At 42.4% G+C, this 23,619-nt stretch overlaps 1 protein-coding gene across 1 annotated transcript in view; it reads right to left on the bottom strand.

The window, feature by feature from the left end:
* Window positions 1-8,747: 8,747 nt before the first annotated feature.
* TRIM71 (tripartite motif containing 71) overlaps window positions 8,748-23,619 on the bottom strand; it is a 95,336-nt gene continuing 80,464 nt past the window's right edge. The window contains exons 3-4 of the mRNA XM_033930098.1: window positions 15,760-15,894; window positions 8,748-13,207 (exon numbers count right to left, since the gene is read on the bottom strand). Coding sequence (XP_033785989.1) covers window positions 11,756-13,207; window positions 15,760-15,894 — 1,587 coding nt within the window. The 3' untranslated portion in view covers window positions 8,748-11,755. The remainder of the gene's footprint in view (window positions 13,208-15,759; window positions 15,895-23,619) is intronic.

Below are 23,619 nucleotides of genomic sequence, written 5' to 3'. Positions count from 1 at the left end.
AGGGAGGGGGTGGGCAGACCACCCCAGGCCCCATCTCTGCCACCCCACCCCCACAAATCTTATCCAGCATGAGCAGCTTCTCAGGCCTGCTGCTTGTGTCGACCTGTAGTAGTAGTAGGGTAACGGGGCCAGGAAGTGACATCAGAGGGAAAGCCAATGCCGGCATGAGAAGCTGCTTGCTCTGGCAAAGATTTAAAGAGGTTCATGAGAAGGGAGGGCATGGTGGGAGGTACCACTGCCCTGGGTAGCTCTAACCTTTGCTATGCCAGTCAAGACCTAGAAATAATTAAGATAGGATCACATCACCTTCATATGTGCCTTCACATTAACCCTGCATTAGCCTTCGGGACAGTAAGGGAATTTTTCAAGTACCTTTCTTATTTCTAATCTTAATGTATATTTTCTGTAAACCGCTTAGAACCTAACGGATGTAGCGGTATATAAGAAATAAATTACATTACATTACATTACATTACTACCTGGATAATGTAGGAATGCCAAAAATACCACTAAACACTAATGCATTTCGCAATAGCCAGTTCCTGTGGGCTTATATTAAGGGGTTTTTAGCACCCTTTGGTAAAACAGCCCCTATTGCAGCGGTCTCAAACACGCGGCCCACATGTGGCTCTCCAAGTTTTTTTTGCGGCCCGCAGTCTAGACTGGATCATTCCCTTCCTTTTGGAGCAGCAGCGGGTCTGGCCGGTTCGTTCCGTTCAAAGTCGCGGGTTGGCGGCTCCTTGCGCTATCCACTCCTGCATCTGAAGCCTCGCTGACATCACAACATCAGAGAGGCTTCAGACGCAGGCGTGGATCTCGCAAGGAGCCGCCACCCGCGGCTTTGAATGGAATGAGCCGGCCAGACACGCTGCTGCTCCAGTGGCGTACCAAGGGGGGGGGCGGTCCGCACAACTGGTCACCCTCCACTGTTCTTCCTAGTGCGGCTCGCGGCTCCTCTAGAGCAGGGGTGCCCAACTGCTTCCCTTCCCTTCTCACCGCCGGCACCATGCTCTTTAAGCTCCCTGCTTCTCTCGCCGCCCGACCTCAATTCTGACGTCGAGAGGACGTTCTGGCTAGCCAATCGCTGCCTGGCTGCCCAGAACGTCCTTTCCGACGTTAGAATTGTAGTCGGGCGGCGAGAGTTGGTCGGCCCCGTGGAGATCTCGACCTGTTCCCGATGGCGGCAGCAGCAGCCTATTCCCCGGCGGCGGTGGTGGCATGGGGGAGGGCAGGAAGGAAGAAAGAAAGAAGGGGGGGGCAGGGAGCCAGAAGGAAAAAAGAAAGGGGGGGGGGGACAGGGAGCCAGAAACAAAGCCAAAAATGGGACAAGGAATCAGAGAAAGATAGACATAGAAAAAGAAAGAAAAAGTTGGGGGAGGGAATGAGGTCTGGAGGAGAAGAAGCACACAGGAGGCTGAAAGAAGAGAAGAAACATTGGATGCACAGTCAGAAGAATAAAGTGCAACCAGAGACTGATGAAATTATCAAACAAAGGTAGGAAAATTTTATTTTCAATTTAGTAATAGAAATGTGCCAGTTTTGAGAAAGAAAAGATATTGCACTTTAAATGTGGGTGGTGCAGAAAAAATAGAGTACTTGGAGGGCCGCAGAAAAAATAGTTAATGTCTTATTAAAGAAATGACAGTTTGCATAAGGTAAAACTGTTAAAGGAAAGTTTTATAAACTATAAAGAGTTTAACCTCATGCAAAATTGTCATTTCTTTAATAAGACATTAACTATTTTTTTCTGCGGCCCTCCAAGTACCTACAAATCCAAAATGTGGCCCCGCAAAGGGTTTGAGTTTGAGACCACTGCCCTTTTGTGAAAATTGTCTTAGAAACCCCAAATGCTCCCATCTTTAAGTACTTCTTAAGATTGTAAAGGACAGTCTGTGCTCTGCAAAATACTTTGTTTTACTGTCAATTAACTTTATTAAATGTGTGCTGTGAGTTAAAAAAAAAAAGTTTTGTGCTGTCTTTATTCACCACTTTAACAATAATTTTAATGTAATCTGAAGTATGCAAGAATTTACCGTATAGTTTTTATCATCTGTACAATCTTTTCACCTTTTAACGTAGAACTGCACAAAAAAAAAAAAAAACAAACCACAGACTTGCCATGAAAGACATGTTTATTTGATTAAGCAAAAAATAAAATAAAATGCATAGGAACATTTTTAAAGTCCACAGAGATGCTGACTTTATTTTAAGGCTGCCAGTAGCTGATATGTCATCTCCTTGCTACATCCCTCAGCCTTCTCCCTGGACCGTGGTGATACATTCAGAAATTTTTATTAGCACAGAGTGCTCCTAACATTTCGTATACAGTCTGACATGCTTCTTCTATGCAGTAAACATGGGTTTGAGGACAACATTCTTCGGTTTGCATTAACAAGCAACCAAAATAACCTCTCCCCTTTTAACGGCATTATTTGTGCCACTATTAACCACTATTGCACCTTTTAAGTGCAGCACACTGATGCCTGAATCAATGAAAGCCTATTTTCATTAAAAGGGACAAGCACTTAACACTGAAAATGTTAAAAAGGGACACAGGGTTGTAAGAACAGGAAATCAGAAGTTGTCTGAAGACAGACTTGCCAATGGCTGGTCACCCTGGGCGGAAATGATGCTTAATAAACTACACTAGATTTAAACAGCAGTGCTCATCAATCAATTGATACATAGGAGGGGGTTTCCCCCCACCCCCAATTTACTGCAGGTCCTTTTTATAGGTAGGAGATCTCAAGACTGCTACAGTGCATGTTGCGCTACACTCCAGGGGTCTCTTTGCTGGCCTCAGAGCTCCGGAATTTTCTGCTGTTGATTCCATCTCTCCATCAAGTAGCGTCAACAGCAACACGCCTACCACTCAGAAGGGCATGACAGATGAAGCACAAAACACACAATCATCAATAGCCATAAACAAGAGAAAAGAACATTTGGGTAACTACATATGCCTTTCGTTTCAACAGATTTCCCCCCTCCCCCATATCATCTACAATTTTTTGATATTTTTAAAAAAGCCTAAAAACACCTCTCCTGACATTATCTCCCACTGTAACAAAACTACCTACATTGAGACTTTAAGTACAAAGGTTATAAAGGCATTACCAATCTGCAAACTGAAAGAAGGTTACTTATTTCACTACACAGACACTTAAACATTCAGTCAGCAAGCTCTCGGGGAAAAGAGCTTTAAAAAAAAAATCTACCTGAGTTTATAAGATAATACAATCATGAAAAGGAGGTCTACGACCAGATACACAAAGCTTTAGAACCATTACTGGTTAAACATTGATGGAATATGCCAGTCTGGCTTGTTAACCCGTAAGACTTTTTTTTTTTTTTAAAGACACAAAGTACATTTTCCACCATGACGGTTACACAATATATATATAGCAGTATGAACCCAAAGGAGAGCAAACAAAGCTACCATTTAATCCCCTTCCTCAAATTATTTGGGGAAGGGGTAAAATCCACACTCCCCTAAACCCCATCAACAGTTAACTTTATTCATAGATGAGTCCAGTGCTAAGGAAACACTCAGCCAGTCAAGATTAATACAATGAATATACATAAAGACTGAGCTGCACATAAAGGTGACAATATGTAAATGCCTCGCCTATATAGTCACAGTGGATCTCCTGAAACCCAACCAACAGGATGTGTCCTGAGCATGGGTTGAGAAAAGTAAACTGAACAGCAGCTAAAGCTTTTGTAATTTTTTTTTTTTTTACTCAGTTTCTACATTGTACGTTTCACAGTCACAATGGAAAATATTCTGTTGGGTCAACAAAACAACAAATACAATCACAAAGTCAAGCAATTATCTAATTTCCCTTCAAATGGTTGATATTGTGGGTTTTCTTCTCCATTGAAAGAAATTCTACAATCAGAATTCCTTTTTTTAATTTTTTTTTAATTAACAGAATATTTTACGCATGCAAAAAATATATAAAATAAAGTGTTTTTCTCTTGAAGAGAAAGACCTTAAGGTCCTAAAGGAGATAAGAACTCTGCAAATAAAACAACTCCAAATACCTATTATCAACCAACCAGTAGTTTTACCATAATACTGAAGACACATCATTCAAGTTTGCACAATTCGTAGTGGAAAACAGCAACCAAACATGGACAGAATCCTGTTAACTAGATTTGCCTGAGTGTGAACATTGTCTTATTTACAGTTTTTACCAAAGGCAGCCTCACATTCCATAAAATCTGCATGTTGTATACAACTTACTTTTATTTAAATAAAATTCTAATCTATCTGCCAGGCACTGGATATATATCTTCTCATGCAGACTAATACTTTCTTCTGAAACCTGTCCAGCACTTAACTGAGGTAGATACTGGACAAAAGAAAATTACTGAGGTAGAAATTAAAGTCTGTTTCGCGTAGAATTCCATGTGCATTATTCTATCACAGTGACCTGGGACTACTTGTCTTACAAAGGACTCTACAACCATCTTTAGATTATGATCAAACGCAAGTACCAGTGTTTATACAGTTCCAAACTGTTGTGGTTTTTTTTTTTTTTTGCTTAAGCTTTTTGTTTAAATATAGTATCACCTTTTGGCACTACTTGGATACTCTACATAAAACTTTGGCACTGACATTTCAGTAGATACGAAGCACTTCAACAATCTTCATAAGAGAGAGAAGATAGATCCATCTGGACTAAGCACCAGGGATTTACTCATCAAATAAATTAGTTTTGGCTCAACTAAAGCTGAAGAAGAGCACCATGCTTGAACCACTTCAATGAAAGACTATCAAGTGAAATGCCAAGGTATATTTTGTTAAGTGTAACTGTTGCCCGGGTAATGTTCATCCCATTTTTTGATTTTTCTCAATGACTATATATTGTAAACAAGCTATCCTTACGGGGCACCATTTATAGTAATTCCCTGAGGTGCTGCCTCATCAGTGCTTAGCCAGTCAAGTAACGTTTCCCAGAACCTTGGCCGGTGCTTGGAAGAGACCCAAGCAGAACAGTTTCCCTCAGTCTCTGAGGGGACCTGCAACCCTGCTGTCTACCCCCTGCTCAAAGCCTAAAGGACCATGGTCCTGGAAGTAGTAATCTTCAGGCCACAGAGAAAATGTAACATTTAACTTGACAGCTACCCTTGTTCTTTCACAAGCAAGCAAGTAGTGTCAGAAGGGCTGCCAGAGGACCTGAGCTCATAGGACTGGTGCTGCCCTAGGACAAAAGATTGCCACTTCCCCTAGCCACGAGCCAGGTAGATACAATGAGAGGTGAGAGATGAAGAACGAGAACTGTGGGGTGGCAGGGGAGAAAAGGAAAGTATCCAAGAAGGGGCCATCAGAGGTAAAGAGGAGAGGAAGAAGCTGGGAAGGAGCCTTAAGGGGGATTTAGTGCAGGAGAGGGTCATGAGCAGAAGTACATTAGCTGCTTAAAATACTTCATGCCTGGCAGAACTTACGCATCTGAACCGCAGGCGACTCTCTCCAAAGTCATTACTGTTGGGTTGGGGGACCCCTCCCAAGTCAGTCTCTCTCCCTTTATTTCAATGATGCGACTGCTAGAACTTTGTTCCAGGCACAAGAGATAACTACCTACTCTGCCTATTGGGAAGTCTGCCCTTGTCCATGACAGGCATGTACAGCAGGAAAAGGCCATGGAAAGGTAGGATAGGGTGGAGAGGAGATGAAGGCTTGAGAAGATGTAAGAACATGCACAAATATATCATAGGTGGGGTTGCAGGACAGATGGAGGGCATTCAGAAAAAGGGCCACAGCTGAGTAGAAAAAGTGAGGTCAGGAAGATGAGATGGGAAGAGCAGAATGAACACTAGAGGGGACTGTGAGGAAATACCCAAGAAGGGATCATGGAGAATAGAAGGGAAAACAGTAAGCAATAAGCCTTGGGGGAGGAAAAATAAGGGCAGGAAAGAGGCCTAGTAATGGCCCATTTAGGAGTAGGGCTAGGCCAGGAGAAAGAACTGCTAGGATCATGGGGGCCAATTCCCAAATTTCTATCTGGGTCTCACTATGGTTAACACCGGCCCTGACCGGGACTCGGAGCCAGATTTTCATTATTAAACTTGGAAAGCATTTGACCACTCTCCTAATTCTGCTGGTACAGTGTAACCTTGACAATTACAGTGGCTGACACTTTTGCCAACAGCAATATCCAAGCTATGTTAGCACAATTTTAATTAATCCTTTCCAAACTTTTTACAGTGGCTAAGTATATCCAGGTTCGATACCATCTCCAAAGCCAAAAGGCTTTGACAACAGTCCTCCACCCTTGGAGATCTAGCACAGGATAATGTAGTGGGGTCTGCCCAGGCAGCAGGCCACCATCGCCATCCTCTGCCCTACCTCATGAGTTGTCCTGGTCCTGCGACCTTCCTACCTTTCCCCAAACTAGCAGCATTACGAATACCACTTAGATGGCGACAATCCATCGTCTGAATTTTACTTTTGTTTTTGGGATTGTTAAAAAATTAAAAGTTTATAGACAATTGTCCAATCATAGGATCACCTTGTCAGTGTTAAATGTCATAGCTAACTGCGATGGGGGATCTGAGAAATTTAAATCGGATGCCAAAGGGGTCTCTGAAAAGTTTGGGAACTGCTAATCTATAAAAGGATTAACTAACTCTCAATTGTCAAGAGCCATCATTTAACTTGATAGTCTAAATGTAAAAAGTTCTAAGTGAATGATTTTTTAAAAATTATTATTATTTTGTTCATCTCTTCTAGTTTTCCTTTAATGGGCTTCTTTTTACCCATTTTCTGCAAGTATTTGTATACTTTTATTACCACAAAAACATTTTAAAATAAGGCCTAAAACAAAAGTTCTCCTTTATCAAAATCAATGTCAAAAAGAACAGAATACCAGGGTGCTTCAGCCCAAGGTGAAAAAAGTTCAATAGATCTGTTTGGAAAAACACATCAAAGAGGTTTCTAAAATTATTGAAGGTGGTATAACTTATTAACTCAGACCCTACTAGCTGAGGCTGAACAGCAAAGTAGCACAATCTCTCTAAATCGTATCTTCTAAATAAAATATTTAACCATGCTTCTGTCAGTGTGTAAACCCCATATAGACAGACTTAAGTGTATTGCTGTGGACTTCTCAATCGTATACAAATTAAATCATCTAACTTTAGCTGAAAAAAGTCAAAGTAACTTGTCATCGCTCATCTCCACATGAAACTCGGGGCTGGGTCACCAAGCGATCTGTTATTCATGCCAACTGTACCTCGATTAAATGCTCCTCTATGGCATATACTCACACGAGGCCTAAAATCAGCTTTCAGAGTGTGTTCCACACAGCATTCAATATTTCTTAATAGCCCCTCAGCATTCAGAGGGGGGCTTTTCCGTTTTATTTTTCAAAATAAGCATTAACAAAGACCCTGCAGGTTAATGTTTGTCACCTGCTGGGACATTCAAATTTTGCCACCTTCGTGGTGTTTATACTCAGAGTGGGACATTTTTAAACATTTAGAAAGTACAATATATTATAAAGATTCTGCTTTTTGGCATGTGGGTTAGCCTTTCTAAATTAGCCCAATGTCTGTACATTGGATTCCTGTTTGATATTGATGTTTTCATATTACCCATAACGAATTTTCATAGAACACCGATTCCATCCCATAAAGTTTATGCTGACCATAAAGGACTCAGAGTTAAATTTTACCTTGGCTTTATCTTTTTGCTCAATACTAAATGACTACTTTTACTACACTGCACTCTCACTCTGGAGAAGATATATCAGCTTTCCTGTAGATTCTAATGCGCTTCACTCCAGCAGCTACACACAAGAGAAATTATTTAGGCATGTCACCGCTGCCAAGTTTGAAAGACAACAGTTTGCCTCTTGTAAAACACAATCATCATATAGTCTTTTGTAGAAAAGAGTTAGGCATGATGAATGAAGCAACATTTGCTAAAATAAGACTGCAGACTAAATATAGACAAGCACCAAAAAGGTCTCAAAAATAATGTCTCCTATCTCAACTCTGATTAACTCCAGTAGCATTATTTAATCTAGTACCTGGCTGTGCTGATTAACACTGGAAGGCCAATATATTTTTTGATTATATGAAAACTTTCTTGAACAGCCCAAGTTTGCAATTATCTTTGGTATCTAACAACACATCAAATTTGCATCTCTCTTATTTCATTCTGAAAACTTCTACAGGTGAAGACAATTGAAGATTACTGCACTCTTGTTTATAGCTTGAGGAAAATGTCCTCATTCATCTTAGCAAAATATATATTTGCAACGAGATACTAATACTCTTAGTTTGATCCACCACTGCATTTCAGATTTCCTATTCAAATTATGTTACCATGAAAGTTACATCTGGGATCACTGGTACTCCCAAAGAGGTAGCGGGTGTCTGTGTGTGGGAGGGACATTTTAAGAGTTGTGGCATATGCACATAGAGGATACTGTAGGTATGAGCAGATAATGCTTATAAATATATACAAGTTATCATGAACTACACAGTGGTTCCCAACCCTGTCCTGGAGGACCACCAGGCCAGTCGGGTTTTCAGGACAGCCCTAATGAATATGCATGAGAGAGACCTGCATATAATGGAGGTGCCAGGCATGCATATCTGCTCCATGCATATTCATTAGGGCTATCCTGAAAACCCAACTGGCCTAGTGGTCCTCCAGGACAGGGTTGGGAACCACTACAGGGCACTTAATCATGATCACATAAATTTTCCTATGTAAGGAGTCCCTTTAACACTGCTGCACTTTAAAATATGTGAAAGCAATATTTTTTTTTTTGAATGGAGGTTACATCATTTTTTATTTTTTTTTGCTGCTATATAGAACACTCTAGTTGAGGTAATCAAGATATTTTTTTTATAAAGAGCATCACTGCTTCCTATTTCCTGTCAATTTTGGCCACTAGTACCCTTATCCTTAAAAAAGGTATTTGCAAGACAAAATCTTTCGGCTTGCCAGTCAATTTTGTCTCCACTTGTGTTTCTCAAACACTGAGCACAGCACTTAAACATGGCTACCATCTACTTGCATGTCCCCCAGCACCATACATCCTTTGTCGCAATTATCTTAAGAATGCTTTGACCACTTCTTCCCCTATTCCTAGGGAGGGAAAAAGTGCAAAGAAAACCATGCTAGTACTGCAGGTTTCTCATGTTCAGTCAAGTTAGAAAAAAAACAACCAACCCTGGTGCTCAAAACTGAGGACATTTTTTGGGCTATGATCCAAATGCAGGGTCTAAGTCAAGAGCTGAGGATGGCTCTCCCTTCTTGGCCTTTTTGACCGAGTGTGAAAATCATTTGTACAAAAATTACTGAGGGGAGGTAGAGAGCAGATGGATGGGGGTTAACATCCTGCTACCAAACCCCCTAGGGATGAGACAAGATGTTACAACCATTGCCAAAGCCTGAACTTAAATTTCAGAAAAGAAAAAAAAAAAAGACATTTGAATGTTCTTGTTTTGTTGGGATACTTTTTTTGTATTTTGCCCTACAGGAATCGAATATGTTGCAGCTTATACAGTGGAGCCCCAAAATATTCTGGTAAACACAAGCAAATGATGGAAACCAACAAATTTGCAACCGACAGGTCTGTCTAGGAAGGGGACTAACTAAAAAAATTAAGCAAATGAAACGTTTTAAAGTCAGTTGGGGAATATTCTTTTTCATCTGACTACATTTCTCAGATGCCTATCTCAGCCAGCAATAAAATCTATCATGACAAAGTGCTTGTCCTACATTACATCTAATGGAAAATTGCCTATAAAACACCATAAAAATACTCTACAAATCCCTTCATGTTTGACAGATGGTCGCTCTGCTGCTGTCCTAGGACGGCGACTGGCTCTGGCTCTGTGATGAAGACAGAAGCGTACTGGCAATGTGCCCAGGTCATGCGCAGAGATCCAGTAACCAGAGTTGGGTGTCAGTAATTTCAAAGAATACCTAGGACAGGATAGCATGCTCTTGTCCTTAAAGTTGGCATGCTTTGATTAACCCTTAACTATTACCTGAGCTTAGCATTTTCTATCTACGCTTTGTGGAATTGAAATAAACCCCCTCGTGCATTCTACAGTTATATTTGTCATCTGGCATATAGTTTATCAAACTTTTTCCCCTCCCTTAGTCCTTCTGTGTGAAATATATGCAACTTAAAAAACTGAAGATGACTTTCATTTCATGCACTGTTAAGACTTGCCTCTTCAACTGTTTATTAGCAAAACAAATGTGAGCCAGCTTATAGCTGGAGGGTTTTCTATCACAAAGGCAGATATCTAGTATGGCCAACACTGCTGCCTTATAGACAGATTAGATTGTGATATCTAGAGTTTAACTCTGCTTGCAAACTCCCAACCCTTAAGGTCAAATTCTTTGGTACAAGGGTTTGCATTTCCCATTTCTGGTTGCATTATATGAAGATGATCAACTGCATGTTAAAAAAAAAAAAAATTCCCCCCTTTCCTTGGATTTACATATTACATTTAAAGGGTAGGAGCTGGTATGAAGACCGACGAACCTGCCCTTGGTAATACTGAAACTGCCTACACACCACAAGCCCCCCCAACCCACAGGGTAACCCGTACATACGTCATCATTCAACATTACATAGAATCTGTGGAACTCAACTGCTTTGCGAGACCATCAAATTCTGATGCTTCCTGAAATAATGTGGCATTTTAAGGGGGGAAAATATAAGAAATCCCTGAATTGTTGTATCTGTACAAATTGTGCTGCTTTTTTTTCCCCAATATTTTTTGATCTGTTAAATGACATATCTGTCTTCAAAGCAATTTTTCAAGTTATAGGAAAAAGGTGGAGGAAGGAGAGAATTAGTTAAAAATGTTATGCAACTTTAAAGCTAATCTAAAAAAAAGTCAATGCAAAACTTCAAGTCAACAAGACATGGACAATATAACCAGATCAGAAAAACATCCTATTCCTTCCATCAAAATAAAAAAAAACAAAACAAAACCCAATCACCACCTAAACATTGTTCATGTTGATCATTTTTCCGTTTGAAACTATGACCACACTAACACCATCAGAAGATAATAGAAAACATTTTCAGAAGTTTGTGCATTTTTTCATCCTTTGCACTCAATGTATAATAATGCCCTCCAACTCCTGCCCATGCGAAATAAAGTCACTGTGAACCTGCTGTGCCCTGACCAGCAAGCTCCACCCCCGATAAGAAAAATACAGCCTGTATTCTAAGAATTGGACTTTGTGCTGAACAGCAATTAACTTGAACACAATGAGGTATAAGAGACCAGGAAGATTTTCCCTGTTGGAGCAGCATTAACCACCACCACCATCACCAACACAGCATGGTCAACGAGAACACTGATGTCCTACGGGAACAAACTATTCTACTTTTTTATCCTCCTTTTAAAAAAAAAAAAAAATAAGGTTACATATAGCCTTTATGGCTTGGTCCACAAAATCACACTGAAATCTTCCACTGTGCACAGCAGCACATTTGTGTGCATCTAAACCCACAAACTGGGGAAGAACTAAGTCTTCACTGCACTTTACTGGAAAAATGAGATGGGGGGGGGGAGGGAAGGTGGTTATGAGGTAGATAGACCCAAATTCACAGGCTTAAAACCCGCAGGGAAAGGTAACACATTCGTCTTAAAAAAAAAAAAAATTCTTTTAAGATGAGGTAGGCATAAAACAGTGTTGTATCTTTTTTCACTCTTAAAGAATTTCCCTGAGACACAGTTTCTCCTTGTAATTTTTACAAACAGTTTAGAAGGCAAGAATTCGATTGTTTCCAAAGTCCACCACAATGATCATGCCATCGGGTGTGACTGCTATACCCGAGGGGCGGTCCATCTGCCCGAAGCCACTTCCCTGAGTGCCAAACTTGCACAAAAAGCTGCCATTGGCCTCAAATATCTGCACTCGATGATTCCGTGAGTCAGCTACGATGATTCGTCCTTCTTGATCCACTGCAACTCCCTGTGGGCGCAGGAACTGCCCATTGCTTGTGCCCTCTGACCCCAGGAAGCGTGCTGACTGGCAATCTGGGTGAATGACGAGCAGGCGGTGATTGTTGAAGTCGGTCACAACAAGGTGCCCCTCATGGTTGAAGGCCACACCTCGAGGAGAATCAAAGTGCTTCCAGAGCGCTCCTTCAAAGCCATACTTATTTAAGAAGGCTCCATCTGGGCCAAAAAGCTGAATCCGATGATTCCTTGTATCTGAAACCAGGATTTTTCCCTCCGAGTTGACTGCTACATCCCATGGGTAATTGAATTGCCCATTTTTAGTTCCCTTTTCTCCAAACTTCAATATGAACTGACCATCAAATGTGAAGATCTGTATGCGATGATTGTCCTTGTCTGCCACAATGATTCTCCGGGAGCTATCGCAGGCAACCCCTGCAGGACGATCAAACTGACCAGGCCTGGAGCCCAAGGTGCCAAACTTGTGAAAGAATGCACCACAGGGCTTAAACACTTGGATGCGATTATTACTCCGATCAGCAGCAATGATGTAGCCTTCCCTGTCCACACAAACTCCCCAGGGGCGACAAAGCTTGCCATCACCATCTCCCTCACCGCCAAAAGATACTGCTGGAAGCCCAATGCCAACGTAGCTGCGCCCAGACTTCACTGTAACCTTAAAAGGGCTGCAATCAATGTGTTGGTTGCACACCATAATAGATACGAGGTGTTCCCCTTCTAGCTGTGGGCGGTAGCTGACCAGGTAGGTCCCATTCTGCTGGTCATTCACATCGGCACCAAATAAGTTGCCATCAGGACCCATTACCAATGCAGATATCATGTCACCACCTAAAAGGCATGTCTCGCCATCATGGTCATACCCAATTACAGTGAAAGAGGCCACCTTGCCCTGGAGTGCACGTTTTAGTCCTTCCCCAGTGGCTTTTGTAAGAGGCGCAAATGCTCCACTGCTGACAAGCCCCATGGATTTAATAGCCAGGTATAAGGCCTGGTCAGGTGGTGTGAACATGATACGATCATCCTCCTGGGGCTGCAAGAAACCTCGCACTTTCTTCAGCTCCTGCACCTGAGTTAGCATCCGGTCCCGGGCTAACAGGATATCCAGACTGCGGCCATCCTCTAACACCTGTTGAACTGCACTAATGGTACTATCTAACTTGTTCAGGTTCTGACGCAACTTCTCGACTTGCAGGTACAGAGATTTTGCTTTCACTTGACGAATCTTCTCCACCTACAATTTGGAAAAAAAGAAAAAGAAAGACTAGTAAGATGCATTAAAGTAAATGTAACTTATTTTGAATGGATAAACAGCAAAGCTCAAGTTCAATTATCAGATTGAGATATTAACCACCTTTAACTAAGCTGCAGTAGAGGCTTCTACCGTGGCCCGGAGCGCTAAATGCTCTGATGATGCTCCAGTGCTCATAGGAATTCTATGAGCATTTAGCGCTCCGGGGCGCGGAAGAAGCCTCTACCGTGGCTTAGTAAGAAGAGGACCTTTGTGATTTGAATGCACAATTATTTTGTATACAGGAGTGCCTCCTAGTTAGGCAGCATTCTCTAGTCTGACAAACCTTTGTTGTGCACAGGACTGAAAGGTCATTGGTGGGTTTAAAAGTAAAAAAAAAAAGAAACCACAATACATACTAAGGAGCCATTTTACAAAGCTGCAGTAAGTACTAATGCGCGTTACCGCAGCAAAAAAATGCCTTACAGGTGACCTACTGTAATTTTGAGATCATGAGCTACTTGCATGCTATAAAATATTTAGCATGGGAGGGGGAGGGGGCTAGAGAATAAGTTAGCACACACTAATCAATTAGCACATACTGAGTCCTTACCACCCACAAAATGGCTGGCAGTAGGGGCTTAGCACATAGCCATTATTAAGAAAACTCAGCCATTTTACTGCAGTGGCATAAATGGCCTTAGCACACAAGAATGACCCATGTAAGGATGCTTTAAAGCCAATGTCTACTGCTGTTTGGGTTAGTTGTCTGATTTGAAAAATAAACACACAATGAAAAATCATCTCCTTGATAAAACAGCACAGTTCATACATTTAGGCCCTGATTTGTAGAGGTCCTACAGCTGTCTAACTAGCCAATTGGGCCGCACATTTAAAATAAATAAATAAATAAATAAAATGCTCCCCAGGCAGTCCGCCTATATTGAAGGTGCTACCAGGCACCTAGGGAGGCCCACAAGCCTGCCTAAGCTTGCCTAAGGCTAGGCGCAGCCTTAGGCAAATCTAGGCAGCCGTAAGCGTCTCCCTAGGCCAGCAGGAGACAGATATAATAGACACGGCCACTATACTTATCGCAGAAGGGATCTCCCTGCCCAATCCCTCCTGCCTGAAGACCCCCCACCAGAATGATCAAGGCAGGAGGGAGTCCAATACCTCCTGCCCAAAGTTTCCTCCCACCCCACCCAGATCACGGCAGGAGGGAGCCCATCCTCCTGCCTGAAGACACCCCCCAGCTAAACCCCCCCCACTAACCTGAAAAGTTGGCCAGCCAGACCTTCCCACCGGCCAGCCTCCGGTGGGCCTGCCCCTTCCTGGTGCATTGTGGGATACAGCAGGGAGGGGCCTAAGGCCTAATTGGCCCAGGTGCCTAAGGCCCCTGGGCCAATCAAGCCTTAAGGCCCCTCTCCGGTGAATCCCACAATGCACTGGGAAGGGGCAGGCCCGCCTCATTTCGACAGAGGCGGGCCTGCCAGCCAGTAGAAAGACCCGTCAAGTCTGTCCAACTTTTCAGGTTAGTGGGGGAGGGTTAGCCGGGGAAGGGGGTATCTGCAGGCAGGTGGGGTTGGGCTCCCTCCTGCCGTGATCTTCATGGGGGGTCTTCAGGCAGGAGGGGTTGGGCTCCCTCCTGCCACAATCTTCGTGGGGGGATCTTCAGGCAAGAAGGTTTGGGCTCCCTCCTGCCGCAATTGTCCGGGGGTTGTCTTCGGGCAGGAGGGGGGTGGGGAACACCACCACCATCTGGAGGAAAAGGGGTTTTAAAAGGGGTTTTAAAAAAAATAAAATAAAATTTTGCCCAAGTGATAATGCTATCTGTATGCATAGGCACAAACACACATGCCTCATAGAATCCTTGTTAGCTAAAATAAGTCAATTTAACGTGACTTTATATACACAGTACCTAGTCCCAGGATAAACATACGAGTTTGTAAATGGAGTTAGGAAAAACGTGCAATTTTGTCATACTAACGGAGTCTTTTATTAAAGGTTAGTGCATGTTTTCTGCAGCAGGGCCCATAGGAATAAAATGGTTCCTATGGAAGTTAACATGAGTTAATCGCTAGTTAATAACCCTCTTAAATGTGTCTTTTTAATTTGTTTGATGGATTTTTGTTTGGAGAAATTTAATATAAGTTATGTGTAGGAAAATTTAATATAAATTATGTGTAAGGAAGCAGCCTGTCAGATTTAGGTAAATGAGAAAAATGTTATGCGAGATGTGAGTGTTTGTAGAGAAATTATTAAAAATGTCAAATTTTAGGGATGTTTGTTAAGTGAAATACTTTAAAAACTTTAGTATGTGCAAAATTGATTTAACACATACCTATGAATTAACATGCATAAATTCATTAGGAAGTGTTGATATCTGGAAAAGCAGGGAAAAAGAAGAAAACACCACCTTCCATGCACATCGCTAACATTTAACCACCAAAGCAAAAAAAAAAAAAACCAACAACAAACTCAACCACCACCCAAAAAACCGAACGAACTACCTTCATGATTTCCTGTTTCTTGCCCCTTCCCATTTTGATTTTTACCTTCCAGAGGAGCTCACATTCTCTGTCTTCCAAAGCCTTCTTGTGCCTGGATGTACTGGCTTTGACCTCCGACTGTACAACCTTGGCTTTCATTTCCACCTGCTCAGCAACAGTTTGGGCCTGTTCAATGCTCAGCTGAAAAGAAAATGGACACATTCTTATTATCCTTTAGAAATAAAAAGATGCATCTGCAGATCAGTTCCCTGCTTAAGCCAAACTCTTAATTAGAAAATGTGGGTTAAGACAGTTGGTGTTCAAACTGTGGCACTCACTTGTCGGTCAATTACAAAAATGTTACGACAAGGGTAATTTCAGAAAACTATTAAAAATGCAGTTATTTGTTAATGCATTTTTCTAGGAACTGATCTTTGCGATTGTTCTTTTGATGGGCACTTTACGTGATTTTCTGATGATTATATGTTAATGCTTGTTTGATTTTATTTGTCTTATTAATTATGTATGTAATATGTAAACCGTATAGGTTTAAACGGTATATAAATTTTTAAATAAATATCACCGGTTGCAAAGAGCAAACAGCAGCTCTGATAGATACTTGGCAAATTATTGTTCTGTACCAAAGAGGGGCTTTAATGCCATTTGGAGGTCAATTCAGGATCTAGCAGAAATCTGCTGGGGATCAAGTTCCCAGATTTCCCTTTCTGACAAGAGTCCAAGGAAATGAATCTCAAAGCCCATCTCTTGCCCGAGTATGGCTTCATCGTAACTTTATACAGACATTTCCTAAATAGCATACATGTTAGAGAGTATGTCATATCCTAGTTTTATGTGAAACTATTATTTTTCAGTCCATTATCACAGTAGGGCAGATTTAAATCCATCTTTGTTTAAAAGAAAACAAAACATTTATCATTAAAGCAAAGCAGTTCAAATATTTAATACTCATATCTAAGCTATCTACTGGAAAATCAGGTCATTAGTAGCTGAGGGAAAAATCTGCAACGAAAGATTAGGTTCTTACCTTTGTTAATTTTTCTTTCTTGTAAATCCACACTCCATTCCTAGACAAGCGGGTTATGCAACGATACCAGCTGCTACCTCACAACTGACTCAGCCCAATGAATATTATTACATCTCCCTCCCAGGAAAACTTGGGTTTGCACAGTTGTGGGTAGAAGACAATAACTGGGTCATTCTATACCAAGTGGTCAAAAATAAGAATAATAATAAAAATTTAAAAAAACCTCCCCACCATTATATCTCAGATTTTGTTCAAAATTTGTATGCAGAACTAGCACAGCATTAAAATAAGTTTCCCAAAATATCAGATCCTTAGGTGCAACAGTCGCTGAGATAGACCAGTGGCTCCCAACCCTATCCTGGAGGACCACCAGCCAGACAGGTTTTCAGGATAGCCTTAATGAATATGTATGGAACAGATCTGCATACCAATCGCTCCATTACATGCAAATCTGTCTCATGCATATTCATTAAGGCTATGCTGAAAACCTGTCTGGCTGGTGGTCCTTCCAGGACAGGGTTGGGAACCACTGAGCTAGACCCCTTTGTTTTCCTTGGCTGGAAGCATCGTGCAGTGAATAAAATGTCAATTTTAGTTGCTTTTAAAGCTGACAATAGAAGAAACATACTAATTTTTGGCAGCCCAGCACAACTTTTTATGCTAGTTTCAGTGATGCTAGCATGAGCATCATGGATGCATGAGCATCATGGATGCATAAGCCCACTTAAAATTTTGTTCAGAGTACGTCTTAAAACTTGCAGTTTGTCACGACAGATTTTAACCAGTTTATCAGTTGCTATAGCTTCAGAGCAAAAATAGATACAGACTTCAGATTTTTATCATCCTTGCACTAGACCAGTGGTTCCCAACCCTGTCCTGGAGGAACACCAGGCCAATTGGGTTTTCAGGCTAGCCCTAATGAATATGCATGAAGCAAATTTGCATGCCTATCACTTCCATCATATGCAAATCTCTCTCATGCATATTCATTAGGGCTAGCCTGAAAACCCGATTGGCCTGGTGTTCCTCCAGGACAGGGTTGGGAATCACTGCACTAGACACTACACTATCAATTCAGTATGAATAGCTGCATCAGAACATTCCTTCAAATTTTGCACCATTGACACAAGGGCTGAAATTGGTCAAGTATAAAAAAAGTTTGGCCTCAATCTTTTTCTAACTGAACCGAAAGGTAAAGGCGGAATAGAAATCTGTAATGTAATGTAATGTAATGTAGTACCATCTGAAAGAGAAAATATTACTCTACAAGATTTATATTTATTTGTCTTGCAATGCAAGCCTTATTGAAAAATTTACTTAAAAGTGTGGGATATTTTGTGTGCACGGCCCACACATCACAAGGCGTTGGTCCATGGTGGCTTTGCCACTACTGAGTAAACCAGTATCCCCATCGCCATAAGGGCCACGCCCAACAGCCATGCAACAACAGCCATGGGCGGGTTTCTTTTCCACAGGATCCCAAGGCTGTTTAGATTATAGTTTATCTTGCCAAAAGGATTACAACATTTCTTCTATAAAGACTCATTTAGTGAGGAAAAAGAGCTTCATGATGAAGGCAAACTTGGGATGCTTGCTCCAGATTTGCTCCTGAGCATCTGATCAGTAGCTTCTGCTCATGATCAATAAAATCCTCAATGCAGCCCTTTTTGCATGGAAAATTACATGGAATTTTGATGCACCACTACCTTGTCCAATTGAACAGGGAGGCAAAGTTATATCCTCTTCAGTCTGACATCTATAACCTAAAAATCAATCTGAATCAGATATCTTGGCACAGGTTCAAAAATTTTAAAAATATCTGACTAAAGCACATGAATAGAGCCAAAGCAATAAACAAATAGCTAAAATGATTGGTAGTAATGGTTTCAACAAGGCCTACTCAAGCCCATTAATTCTGAGTGTAAAAATTATTTTAATACCTAGAAAATATGGAAGGTACACAAAATGTAACCCAGTACTGCCTTCACTGGAGAATGAGCAGCAAAAAAATATAGTACAAATCACTAAACTCACTCACCACCAGAAAAACACATATTACAACCAGTGTTCCCTCTAAGCGGGCGGGTGTTGTGAGCAAACTTTTTTCACTGTGAGCTAAAAATATCGGGCGCCAGCAAGTTATGAGCCAAATAAATATGTTGCTTTCTACCACAGAACTTCCTTACGTTTGTATGGAATCTATCCCCTTTCAACTTTAGAGAGTGCCCTCTCGTTCTCCCTGCCTTAGCTACTAAGTCTATTCCCTTCAGTACCTTGAATGTTTCTATCATGTCCCCTCTCAATCTCCTCTGCTCAAGGGAGAAGAGGCCCAGTTTCTCTAATCTTTCGCTGTACGGCAACTCCTCCAGCCCCTTAACCATTTTAGTTGCTCTTCTCTGGATCCTTTCGAGTAGTACCGTGTCCTTCTTAAAGTACCAGTGCTGGACGCAGTACTCCAGGTGAGGGCGTACCATGGCCCGGTACAGCAGCATGATAACCTTCTCTGTCTCTTCAGTCCAGCATCTGCCCCTTCCATTCACTGTCTGTCTTTCCCTGCCATCTCTCCTCCTGCCCCCCCCCCCACCCCCCAATTTGGTCTAGCATCCATCATCTTCCTTCTGTTCCCCTCATGGTCTGGCATCTCTATCCTTCCCTCCCCCCTGTGGTTTTTAGCATATCTCTCTTCTCATTTCCTCATCATTCTCTGCTCTCTCTTCCCTTTTCTTCTCTGGTCTTCCTTCTCTATTTTCTGCCTCCATCTAAATTAAATTCTTTCTTACTATTTAGTCCCGTTTCCCTCTTTTCACTGTGTCTACACACAGCTTGTCACCCCTTTCCCTCACCCCTCCATTATCTTACTATTTTCTTCCCCCTTTATTTATCTCCTCCTTCCATCCAGTATGTGTTCTTTCCCCACTTCCATTCAGCATCTGCTCTCCCTTCTCAACTGACATCCATCTGCCTTCTGCTCTCTCTCCCTTCTTCTCACTTCCATCATCTGTCCCCTTCTCTCTCTCTCTCATCTCCTCCATTCCATCATCTGCCCCTTCTCTCTCTCTCTCTCTCTCCCCCCCCCCCAACTTCCATCATCTGCCCCCCTTCCCCTCACCTTTGTGGGTCACTTTCTTTCCCCTGAGGGTGGCTCATGTCACAGGGGAAGCTTTGGCCGAGCAGAACCGCTTGATTGACAGTGGAACTTACTTGATTGATGTCGATGCTGGGGCCCGTTGCCGTTTGAAGGAAAAAAAAAAAGGTGGAAAAAAGGAACCTGTAAAGGCGAGAGGAAGGGAAACCTCCAGGACAGCTGCTTTTTGCCCTCCTTCAGCGGCCCAAGAGTTCAGACCAGCAGCGGCAGCTCTGTATGCTTTTAACTTCGGCACAGAGCTGCCCCTAATCAATAGTTTAGCGCGGTTTCATGAGGCAGCCTCGGGGCCTTTGATAGCCGGCCCGCTTCGATGATGCGATGTGGGCCGGCCTAGCAAAGGCCCCGAGGCTGCCTTATGAAACCGCGCTAAACTATTGATTAGGGGCAGCTCTGTGCCGAAGTTAAAAGCATACACAGCTGCCGCTGCTGGTCTGGAGGTGCGGAGACAAGGCAGGAGGCAAACGCGGTGGAAGGCAGGAGTCCCGGCGAAGGCAGGAGTCCCGGCACAGCGACTGCAACAGGAAGTTGCAAGTCAGCTGACGCCGGCCTTTCGTTGCGGCGGGGACCGAATCCTTCGCGGACCGGCAAGATTTTGTTTGCGGACCGGCGGTTGAAGAACTGTGCTCTACACTGTGTGCGCTGTGACGAGAAACTTGTGCGCTGCGAGGTAATATTTTGTGCGCCAGCGCACCCCAGCGCAGCTTAGCGGGAACACATTTACAACAATACTATAGAACCTTTAGAAATCTTTGACAAGCATAAAACAGTGGTATTAAAATCGAACATAAATGTCACACTGCTAAGCATTCCTAACTTTGAGGTGAATTTGTACATTTGACAGTGGCATTGCAAAACCAAAAAGGCATGCAAGTATCTTACAGAGTAAAAATTCTCTTTCAAACAGTGTTGCTTTTAGGAAGATATAGGTAAACTTTTTATAATTGACCCTGAAAATTGACAAAATTTCAGCCCCCGTGTCAAAGATGGCAAATTTGAAAGAATGTTATAATGCAGCTATTAATGCAGAATTGCTGCAAATTTGAGTGTAGTGTCCAATTCAAGGATAATATATGATAAAAACAAAAAAAATCTGAAGTCTGTATTTACTCTTGCTCTGGCGCTACAGCAGCTGATAAACTGGTCAAAATCTATTGGAACTGTGACAAATATTTGGGCACACTTTGAACAAAATTTTCAGGTGGGCTTTTGTATCCATGATGCTCATACTAGCATTGTTGCAACTAGAACAAAAATTTATGCTGGACTACTAAAAATTAGCACGCAACCCATTATTTTCAATTTTACAAGCAGCTAAAAATGACACTTATTCACTGTGCACAATACTGCTAACATCCAGCCAGACAACTCTTATCGTATTTCCCCCATGTATACAACGCGGCCTATCTGTCCAGCGGGGGAGGTATTTAAGGGGGGGGGGGGGGAGGATGATTTTAAAAAGCGTTCAGCTACTCTAGATAAGCTGCCCGTTTATCTAGAGTAGCTGAACTTACTTACCCGAAAGCAGCAGATCTGGTCCTGACAACTACCCCTCCCTCCTCCACTTACATACCCACAGCAGCAGAGCTGGACCTGATAACCCTCCCTCCCTCCCCCGAAGCAGCAGAGCCGGTCCTGACAACCCCCCTCCCTCCCTCACCCAAAGCAGCAGAGCCAGTCCTGACAAACCCCCCCCCCCTCAAAGCAGTAGTGGTAGCTGGTGAGCAGAGGCAATGCTGTAAATAGGCTGCTTCTGGCCAGTTCTGGCAAGGCCTTTCCTCTGCCATGTCAGAAGTGATGCAGCAGAGGAAATGAAGCAGCCTGTTTATGGCACTGCCTCTGCTCACTGGCTGCTGCTACTGCTTCAGGTAAGTGAAGCAAGTTGAGGGAGGGGGGTTTCAGGACCGCCTGCTGATTCAGGGGCTAGAGGGAGGGGGTTGTTTGGTCCGGCTGCCTTTTGCTTCGGGAGCTGGAGGGAGGGAGATTTATGGTTGCCATGGATGCTTCAGGAGCTGCTAGAGGAAAGGAGGGAGATTTATGCTGCCGATGCTTCAGGGGAGGGAGGGATGGGGGTTGTTGGGACAAGAGCAAGACTTTGGAGGTTGTTGGAGAAGTGCTGCAGACTTTTTGCCAGCTGGTTGAGAGTGCTGGTTAGTTGAATACCAGTTAACTGAGATTATACTGTACATTTATCAGTACTTTTCCCTTTCTCTATGGCAGACGAAAGGCAGGAAGGAAGTCTGTCTGGCCTACACTGTTACTGTTTTCTGCTCCTCTTGTTACTCCATTGATCAGAAACTTTTCTTAGCCAGCCAACAGACTTCAGGGGGAGGTGGACGCATTAGCTAAGGAGACAGTCTTCTTTCCTGCTTTGCCCTGCAACTCTGTATCCTGAAGATATCAGATTGTTTATCTGGGCAATGCTGAAAAAACAGCACTCAGAGCAGGTGCCTAGGCACATACTAGCTCTACCGTAATGAACTGTGATATTTCTCAACAACCTTCCAATTCCCCCTTCTCACAGCACCTCAAGTTTCCATCTTCTATTTCACACACACTAACCACACCCATATCTCTCTGCTCTGGGACTTCTGGCTTCCCTTATGCACTAGTTTTACTCGGCCTAACTAGTCCCAGAATAGTCTCAGAATAGGCTGGTTCTCATTCCCCTGAGATTCGGGCCATGTCTACTGCTCCTGCCCGTTCACACAGGACATTTCCCTGGAGCATAACTGAACCCATATCCTGTTCTTCAACATGGCCACACACAATTCCTTTCATCCTTGGAACTCTACTGTACTTAAATATTTGGCCTTCTCTGATCTTCTGTTTTCACCATGTGACCAGTGTGACACAAGAACATCTAGGTCTCACGCTCCCCAGCACTCAGATTCTGTTCCTGTCATTTGCCTTGACATGGCTACACAGTTTCTTCCAGCAAAAGGTGATCTGCTCTGTACCTGTATACTGGCCTGAGCTCAACCAGATCACAGCCATGTTGAAATCTTGCTCAACTTTGGCATCTGCAGCTTCCAGCTTTCCCACTGACACCCACTCCCACAGACTTCTACAGCCCATTCAGCCTTCTCCTGAAAACTCCCCGGTATATTATTTTTTCCTATTACACCACCATTAAAATTCCTTTAAGGGGAAAATTTTTTTTTATCATATGATACCTGTGTTTTATATTTGCTATAGAAGGGTGGGGAGGGAGAGAGATAAGTTATGATTTGGACTATTCCTGATTATTAAGTGTTCTATTTAATGTTAAAATGTTTTAACTCACTGTCACACTTATTGTAAGTTTTAAAACAAAGATTTTATCAAAAAAAATTTTTTTTTAAATTCTAATTTCTACATATGGTAATATTTACAGTCTTCACAACCTCTACACACTATTATGAGTATCTGACAATGCAGAGACACTGCTGTACTGATTCTTATGACAACCACACACACTAGCACTTAAAATATGAGACAGTCTGAACTTTAGGTCCTGATTTACAAACTAAAGATTTTCTAAATCAGAACCTGAAGACAAGCCTTTTCTTAGCTTTAAGGCTGAGAATCTGCATGACAATGGGAGGTGAGGAGGGCTAGAGGGACAGTTAATACACTACTGCCCAACTCCACTGGTCACACAAAGCTATTCAGCCCTCAGTTTTTGGCTTTCACAATCGGCTCATCTAGATTTTTGTCCACATCTTTCTAAGACTGCATAAATACACATCTTGTATCC

This window comes from Geotrypetes seraphini, chromosome 2 (assembly GCF_902459505.1).
Source record: "Geotrypetes seraphini chromosome 2, aGeoSer1.1, whole genome shotgun sequence".
Taxonomy (NCBI): Eukaryota; Metazoa; Chordata; class Amphibia; order Gymnophiona; family Dermophiidae; genus Geotrypetes; species Geotrypetes seraphini.
This window is presented reverse-complemented; position numbering and strand designations above follow the sequence as displayed.